The sequence below is a fragment of the Chiloscyllium plagiosum genome, chromosome 40 (assembly GCF_004010195.1).
Source record: "Chiloscyllium plagiosum isolate BGI_BamShark_2017 chromosome 40, ASM401019v2, whole genome shotgun sequence".
Lineage (NCBI taxonomy): Eukaryota > Metazoa > Chordata > Chondrichthyes > Orectolobiformes > Hemiscylliidae > Chiloscyllium > Chiloscyllium plagiosum.
The window spans coordinates 10,548,359-10,557,536 of record NC_057749.1 but is presented as its reverse complement, the minus strand read 5'-3'; the positions used below and the strand labels follow the sequence as shown (position 1 = coordinate 10,557,536).

The following is a 9,178-nucleotide window of genomic DNA, read 5'->3' as shown; positions in this document are numbered from 1 at the left end:
TTATAAAACTGACAAACAGCAATGGTCCCAAAACAGATCCTTGCGGAACACCGCTAGTAACTGCACTCCAAGATGAACCTTTGCCATCAACTACTACCCTCTGTCTTCTTCCAGCCAGCCAACTCCTAATCCAAACCTCCAACTCACCCTCAATGCCATACCTCCGTATTTTTTGCAGTAGTCTACCATGGGGAACCTTATCAAACGCCTTACTAATATTCTCCAATCCTAAAAGCCATATTTTTGTATATACCTATTATGTTATTTGATCCTAATGACAGGCTATGTTCACATTAGAAATCAGCCTCAATTTTTCTTTCCATAATTTTACATTTTCCTTGCTAGTATTTCATAATGAAGTAGAAGAGATCAAACAGGTGATGTGTTGGGAAGGTCAGTGGGATTTAAACGCATGCCCACTCCTTGCATCGGAAGCACGATTGCCATTTTAACATGTCAAACATCCGTATCCACGGTGATGGTGCACGATGTAGCAGATAAGTGGACCCTGGTTTTTGGTGAGATTTTTTGAGGCTCAGAATATTGATTTCATTGCCGATGTCTCCACTAAACTGTGAAAATGCAGGAAAAGCTGAGTGGGTCAGGCAGAACTTGTGAAGATAGAAATCAATCTAACATTTCAGGAATAGTGTCAGACCTAGCAGGTTTTAAAACAAAAATTTAAATAATAGTTCACCCTTTGACATGCCATGGTGAAGGTTCCAGCAGGTGTAGTTGTTGATGTGATGTGATGATGAGCATTTTACTGCAGTTGGGTTAAGCAATAGCAAGGCGATAAATAAGAGAAATCAGAAACTACAAAAGTTTTGTATCTGATTGGAGAACAGCTGGAAACAGACACAATGGTAGAGCTGAACATGTGAATTGGGAGCAGTAGTTACCCCCTGAGCTTGCTAGCCATTATTCAGGACCATAGCTAATCTGATTGTGACCTCAATTCCACCTACTTCCTGATAACCTCTGACCCTCCTTATCAGTCACCAATGCACCTACCTCAGAACTGAGAACGTTCAAGGACCGATCTCTGCTTTGTGCTGGGCTAGAGTGTTTCAAAGACTCCCCAAAGCACAGACCCTTCTTTAAAGCATTTTCTTCTTCTTTTCTTCATTCATGAGATGTGGCAGTTGCTAGTAAAGCCCACATTTGTTGCCTTTCCATATTTTGCCTTGAGGGGCCAGTACAGCGAACAGCTTAGTTTCAAGTTATCGTGTGTAGGACAGGCTAAGTAAGGATGGAAGATTTCCTTCCTAAAAGGACATGGGTTTTTATAACACTAGATTTCAATTCCAGATTTAAATTCTTCCAGCTGCCATGGAGGGATTTGAATTCATGACTTTAGGGTTTTAACTAAACCTGGACTACTAGTCCAGTGAAATTATAACCTCCTCCCTCTTGACAGATACCACAAAGCTTACGGAGTATAGTATTTGCATATTTTTCTGTTTTCCAAAGTAAATGGAGCATGCTGGTGGATGATTGATATATTTTCTGCAGGCAAAGCAGTTTTGTTATGACAAAGGAAAACCAAAAGGTTTGATGCATTAGTTCATTGTGAAGTATGTAAATTGTTACCAATCCAGGTACATGTTAACAGTTAAGTCATGCCTTCTGCTGGAAATAACTGATCTTTATTTCTCTCTACTGTTTATTTGGTAGTTGGAGGAGAGTTCACGGAAGTGGGGGCGGGAGAAACAGGAGATGTTGACAAGGCTCTCGGAATATGAACATGGTTTTACCAGAACCTCTACCATCGTGCTGCATGACTTTCCCTCGGTGAGTGAGATTGTTCTCCCAATACAGATCGTCTCTGGCAAACCTTGGTATCCATTATGTGTTTTTGGAAAGGAGTTTTGTTTTAGTAAAGAGCTTTTTGGAAGCTGAGAAACTCAGCGAGTGGGCAAAGTTGAAGACCACGAGGATGAAGTGAGTAAATAAAGATATCAATTAGGAAATTCTGGCAACTTAGATTTCAGATCCTCTAAGTCAGAAGAGGAAATGATGACCAATGGCAAAAAGATATTCTACATATCTTCTTGGAAAGCGTTACATAGCGTTGCTGTTTGCCTCAGCTGAATGCATGCTCCCTCCAAGCTTTTTTTTAACATTTTGTACCTTTCTCTCTCATGTGTTTATATTATTTCCTCAAATCCATCCATGCTTTGTACCTCAACAACTTCAAGTGGTAGCGAATTCCATATTCTAAGTCAATAAATTTCTCTTGACTTAATTCTCAAATTTATCAATAATTATTATATAGCTTTTGACTACCTCTTCATTAGTCCCTTGAAGTGAGGAGGATGCCTACCATGGAATACGAAAGGGACCAGTGTGTGGAGTCTTTTAATGTGGGGAGATTGTTGCACTGCAGCTTTTCTGGCTGAGTAGCAGATTCTCTTGCTCTTACGGCCTGCCATAGGCATGTTGCATGGATTTACAGGTTGATAATAAAGCATGGTACAAACATGTCTCCCATGGTCAACAAGTCCAGGAGTAGGACTTGAACACTCAGTTTCTGTCTCAGAGGTTGAGACGTTACCCACTGCACCAAAAGATGTTTTGTTTTACTACTACATACCTCCTAGCATTCAGTTAAAATAAAGTATTGAAAAGGCCCTGGTGTAGATTAGGGTTGTACTAGGTATTTGCTACTTTTAATAGTTACCCTTGCCATTTTAACAGAGAAATGCATCAGACTCAGTTTTGATCCGAAATCGACATGGAATGCTTGATCCTTTGGCATGAATTTCAAAAGAGGATTTCATCCACAACATGTTAAGAGAACATTTATGTGCCGAGTCAAATTGTAAATGAACATCGCAGATGGTAACTAAATCAGAGCTAGTCATATTTATTTACAACTAAAACAAATTGTGCTTCCTTGTAAACAATTCCTCAAAGCATTGCTTTTAGACTATTAATCCAGTGACCCAGGTAATATTCTGGGGACCTGGGTACAAAACCCACTATGGCAGATAGTGGAATTTGAATTCAATAAAAAAATTGGAAATTAACAGTCTAATGATGACCATGAAACTGTTATTAATTGACTGAAAAACCCATCTGGTTCACTATTGTCCTTTAGAGAAAGAAACTGCCATCCTTACCTGGTCTGGGCTACTTTTAACTCCAGATCCACAGTAATGTGGTTGACGCTTAATTCTCCTCTGGGCAATTAGGGCTGGACAATAAATGCTGGCCCAGCCAGCGACACTAACATCCTGTGAGTGAATAAAATGAATATTCTGGCTTGTTTTCAACACAGAGCTCTGACATAAGAAAACAGAATGTAAAGAAATGTATATAGTTATTTTTAAAAAGTTGTTAGTGTAATTTATTCATAATTGAGCTGTATATTCTTTATTAACAATAATTAATGGACTGAGAAAAATTGTTTCTGTTCCTTTCTGGATGAAGCATTTTTACACAGTATAGGAATAAAATATCCATTAAAAATGTCCATTGTTGCATTGTTTTCTTTGAAGAATAGAATTGCACGAGGAAGCATTTAAACTGCAGCTAATAGTCTGAGTCTCATAGTGACAATTAGATTACCTACAATGTGGAAGTAGGCCCTTCGACCCAACAAGTCCACACCGACCTGCTGAAGCGCAACCCACCCAGACCCATTCCCCTACATTTACCCCTTCACCTAACACTACGGGCAATTTAGCATGGCCAATTCATCTAACCTGCAAATTTTTGGATTGTGGGAGGAAACCGGAGCACTCGGAGGAAACCCACGCAGACTCAGGGAGAATGTGCAAACTCCACACAGTCAGTCGCCTGAGGCAGGAATTGAACCCAGATCTCTGGCACTGTGAGGCAGCAGTGCTAACCACTGTGCCACCGTGCCACCCACAATGTATGACACTTGGAGTGAGTGCCACCTCCAGTGATGTTTTAATTATCAAGATCATAAAGTCAGCATTTTAATATCACACTCAGACTCAGAGAACCTAGACTCGTGCCAAGTAGGTTTTGATTTACCAGGTGACCTTCTGCTTAGATATCTACTGGATCAGATGGAGAAAGAGGTCTTCCAGCAATGTCATTGCTACAGTAGCTTAAGCATGATAAGTGAAGATGTTGTTGTCTCTTTGAAATACATCATGGCCAAACAATTCCACTGCCATTCCTTTCCGATATGTCCTGAAACTCTGCTTGCCAGGCTACTCCACATGTTTGGAAGTGCAGCAAACACAGGCACAAAATATCTCATGTAAGCTAACAACCTTTTGGATATGTAGGACCCTTTACCAGAAAAATGAGCTGTTCAGCCAGCAAATGAAGCACTGGCTTGGACCACTACCTGCGGCAGCCACCAGGATCAATGTCCAGGGAGATATTTTGTCACAAGAATTGCAGATGTGACCACAGAGGTACTTGTGTGACTACAGACAGATGCACAGTAAAAGAAAAAATATGTTCACTGTAGTAGACAAGCTGGCTGGCAAAATAAAACTTAATGGTTGTTAAATATTGCAGGGTCTAGGAAAGAGGTAAGTAACTTGATATGTAAAAATTCCGTAGGGACTGGATGGATGTTTGCTCGCTGAGCTGCAAAGTTCATTTTGAGACGCTTTGTCATGATACTAAGTAACATCATCAGTCAGCCTCTGGATGAAGCACTGGTGGCATGGCCCGCTTTCTATTTATGTGTTTCGGTTTCCTCGGGTTGGTAATGTCATTTCCTGTGGTGACATAATTTCCTATGGCGATGTCATTTACTGTTCTTTTTCTCATGGGGTGGTAAATGGGATCCAAGTCAATGTGTTTGTTGATAGAGTTCTGGTTGGAATGCCATGCTTCTAGGAATTCTCATGTGTGTCTCTGTTTGGCTTGTCCTAGGATGGATGTGTTGTCCCAGTCAAAGTGGTGTCCTTCCTTATCTGTATGTAAGGATACTAGTGAGAGTGGGTCATGTCTTTTTGTGGCTAGTTGATGTTCATCTATCCTGGTGGCTAGTTTTCTGCCTGTTTGTCCAATGTAGTGTTTGTTACAGTTCTTGCACAGTATTTTGTAAATGACATTAGTTTGCTTGTTGTCTGTATAGGGTCTTTCAAGTTCATTAGCTGTGTTGGTGGGTTTGTGGGCTCCTATGATGCCAAGAGGTCTGGCAGTCATTTCTGAGATGTCTTTGATGTAAGGGAGAGTGGCTAGGGTTTCTGGATGTGTTTTGTCTGCTTGTTGGGGTATGTTGCTGAGAAATCGGCGGACTGTGTTCGTCCTGTATGGTCATTAGAGGTAGCTTTGTATTAAGGTTACCTGAATTGTTCCTGTATCTACCAAAGGGGCTATTTCTGTTATTGCCTTTGTTCCCCAGAGAGATCTTGTTACCACTTCATTTGACTCTCCTCTTAATGGTCAATTTATGAAGCATGTGACACACTATGATCACAGTACAAGGTTGGTTAGCTCAGTGGTTGTAACTGGTGTGTGACGCAGAGTGGTGCCAACAGAATGGGTTTAATTCCTGCACCAGCTAAGATTACCATGAAGGACTCACCTTCTCAATCTCTCCCCTTGCCCAAGATGCAGTCACCCTCAGATTACACCACCACCACCAGTTGTTCCATTCTAATGAGAGAGCAGCCCTATGGTCTCGTAGGATTATGGTGACTTTATCTTTACTTTAATGATTATGATCTGGTAACTTTGGCCAAATACAATAAGCTCATGGTGCACTAGGTTTATCTGAACTGCGGGAATGCTGTATTAGATGAAGGGAATTGGAGTGTTTTTGATTTTCCATGATTTGAGGTTGGTTACTGGCATTGTGGACTGGTATAAAGTAATGCTACTAAAACTTTCAGAATCCATAGCAGCAAGCAAAACACTGATGGAATAAAGGGCTGCGGTTTTTCATGTCAAGTACACACCAGAGTACAGAACTGCATAGGACCAGATCATCATCTCCCACAGTTTTGGATGCATTACATTTTAACATAATCCAGGGCCTTTCTCCTTTTAGTGGCAAGTGATGTATCTGCATTGCAGAGAAACTGATGTAACCAATTGTTATTGCTAGTGATAATTTTAAAACAGCCCAAGGCACGTGTTAAGACACAATGCTAAATGTGTATAATTAATGGCTATGAGTCAAATCGAATTAGTAGTATACAACAGAATATCAAAAAAAAGGACAGCCATTTGCAATGTGAGTGGATAACAAATAAGAAAAATGGATCAATTAGCAGGATGCACACCAAAGCTTCCAAAAATCACCTCAGGAGTAATTGGGTCTCTTTGGAAATAAATGTCAGTGGTGGGACCTGGGAAAACAAGTTACACATCCAAATTGAGAAACTTGAACAAAAACTGATGAAAAATCTTAATAGTTAGCAAATAATATTTCAAAAATCTGTTATATGTACTATTGGTCAATTTATCTTTAAACGTATGTGCAAAGAATGATGTGGAAAAAAATTCTGAGCATATTCTGCTGAGGTGATAACAGCCATTTTGTAAGTTAAAGACAGTTCAGATCATTGGGTTTTTTCCTAATCAAGGGTATTTGCAAAAGTTTATTAATGCAAATAATAATCACTTCCTATCATGATAAAAATACAAACAAAGCATAAACACATCAGTGATACAAAACTAAGGAAATGTTTATATAGTGTGATTTTAAAAGGCCCTACATGAAAACTATGATAATAACAAAAAATCCCCTGATCAAACTAAATAGCCAGAGAGGCTAGAAATTTTCTTTGGTAATAGCAGACAATGACTATTATTGCATATTTAATGTCTTTGATTATTTTAAAAGCAAATTCACTTGTAAGGCTAGTTAATTTGCCAAACAAAGAGCCAATGGAGGTTTGCAGTGTGAGAAATATATTAAGAAGGTACTTTTACCACTTGTACGATTCCACAACTGTCCCAGTTCCCAAACAATGCAAAATAAAAGTCAATTTTTATTGACATTTTTAAAACACAATATAAAATGCAAAATAGAAAATTCTCTTTTTGCTTACTATTGAATTTTCATCACTAACCTTTAAAAAAACTTGGCTGATCATTTTTTAAAATTCTAAATTGAAGGTGGGCAACTCTATCGCATCAGATGGAACTGAACATGAAATATCACTCTCATAATGCATTGTTTACATTCTGTTTATGTTACTATTTGCAAGATATTTTTTGTAATGTTGAAAATGGAAGACTTGCATTCATTGCAAGAAAACCAGATCACAAAGTGAGGAATAATCTGTGCTGCATAAAAAGGTGCTGATTGGTTCTCATATAGTTCTTATGCAGTATCAATTGTTGTTCTCTTTGAGATTTGATATTCTTGCGATTCTGTCCTGATGGGTACAATATAAAAATCTTTGACAGAGTGCCTGTTTTTCAAGTGAATATAGAAACAGGAATAATACCGCAACATGATCCTGAAAAAAATCAAAAGTACAAAGATTTCCAATATATGAAATTGTTTATCACCTTTCTGATTGATTTGGAGTTCTGTTCATTCTTCATCTCCAAGTAGGGTAAGGTGTTCTTTGCGTACTTAGCATTATAAAATCACGAACAAACTTTGAAGAAAGGACTTTACAATCAATTACATAAAGAAAAAAGAAATAATTTGCTCCATATGTCCAAGCAACATTTTAGATGTACATGATATGATATGAAAAGCAATACATTTCTCTTCAATGATGCAATTTTTCCCTTGCTGTTTGAACTGGTTACCCTTACTTCTCCCCATCATTCATGAAAATTGGCCACTGCGTCTTTTGAATGCCTTAATATTAATATCACAGTTACATGGAAAAAAAATCCAAGTAATAGGTAAATAAATTGTTCATCAGCTAACTGATCACTGAACTTGTATACTTCTTCTGATTACTCATTAATTAATTTCCAATGAAAAGATGAAACAAACATATATTGTATCCTCCACAAACGCATCCTTTTTTCTTCACTTAACAGGCTTTAAATCTAACATGATGGGGCTCTCCGGAATTAAGATAAGGTCAAAGGTTGTTCTCACTTCAACCAACCGACTTGTTTCAATTTTGAAGTTCTGCAGCATCTAATAAGGAAACGTGTCAATAGGCATCAATCAGCAATTGCAGCATTTCAACATCACAAAAATATTTCATATAAAAAAGCAGCATTTTAAATAAACAGCAGATGTAAATTCAATTTTCCTATCCAGGCTCACATTGTTGCTAAGGATATTACATAGGATCACCTTTTTAAAAAATGTTCCCCTCATTTCTCAGCCAATGATAGTTTCTGAAAGTATTGAGGCTGATAGGACTGCCACTACAGAGGGATTTATAAATCCCTTACTTTGTTGGAAGCATTTATGAAAATATTGCTGAAGTTTGATATAGTATTTAAGCTGTTTTAAAATGTTGGTATTGACTCGATTTAAACAAAAAGTTGAGAATCATCAAATGGAAAGTTGTTATTTTGAGTTCAGCGACTTCTGGCATAAAACTAATGAGTGACTTACGTGAATTAGAAACAGCAGCATTTCTGTCTCTGCGATTCTACGCCCAATGCACTGCCGGGATCCAAATCCAAAGCCAAGGCTTCTGAAGTAGGTACATTCCTGGCTCAGCCACCTTTCTGGGTTGTACCTTTCTGGCTTGTGAAATATCTCTGAGTTTCTTCCCATTGCATACAATCCCACCTGCACTAAGGTCTAAAACAATTGCTGATAATTGGTGAAAAGATTTTGCAATGTAACATTCATAACTAATTGTGTAGAAATATTTAACTTTGACAGGTATGCGGTATTTAAATATAACACCATGACACAATGGTTTAATTGTTTGTTAATAAATTTTAACATTTCAGGAGTTTGTTTTGGCTTGAAGGGGTAAATATCAGAAACTACACTGAACTCACTGAGGCTATCACGATTAACAAACAATATCACCAATAACTGTTGACATATTACTGGAACAGTCAACACAATATACAAATACAATATACAATATACAAATGTGCAGCAGAGATGTTTACTTACAGATGTTACATAATGAATTCACTCCAACTTTTCCTATTAATTCTGTAATCATTCCAACCTCATGTATCTCTTCCCAGTAATATATATACATGAAATGACACATACAAATACTATAAATTATAAATGATTGGGAGTGACCCAAAGCTCAGACAGTAATTATGCTGCATTTGTGTG

General features: G+C 38.0%; 2 protein-coding genes across 6 annotated transcripts in view; one reads left to right on the top strand and one right to left on the bottom strand.

Moving 5' to 3' along the window:
- ccdc33 (coiled-coil domain containing 33) overlaps positions 1-3,002 on the top strand; it is a 274,590-nt gene extending 271,588 nt beyond the window's left edge. For both annotated transcript variants that reach the window (XM_043680295.1, XM_043680294.1), the window contains exons 23-24: positions 1,678-1,794; positions 2,701-3,002. In XM_043680295.1, coding sequence (XP_043536230.1) covers positions 1,678-1,794; positions 2,701-2,763 — 180 coding nt within the window. In that variant the 3' untranslated portion in view covers positions 2,764-3,002. The remainder of the gene's footprint in view (positions 1-1,677; positions 1,795-2,700) is intronic.
- A 3,349-nt stretch (positions 3,003-6,351) lies between these two features.
- Positions 6,352-9,178, bottom strand: part of LOC122542498 (cholesterol side-chain cleavage enzyme, mitochondrial-like) — a 40,710-nt gene continuing 37,883 nt past the window's right edge. For 3 of the 4 annotated variants that reach the window (XM_043680285.1, XM_043680287.1, XM_043680288.1), the window contains exons 8-9: positions 8,486-8,677; positions 6,359-8,056 (exon numbers count right to left, since the gene is read on the bottom strand). In XM_043680285.1, coding sequence (XP_043536220.1) covers positions 7,943-8,056; positions 8,486-8,677 — 306 coding nt within the window. In that variant the 3' untranslated portion in view covers positions 6,359-7,942. Of the gene's footprint in view, positions 8,057-8,485; positions 8,678-9,178 lie in introns of all 4 variants that reach the window. The other variant, XM_043680286.1, reaches the window with a different exon arrangement.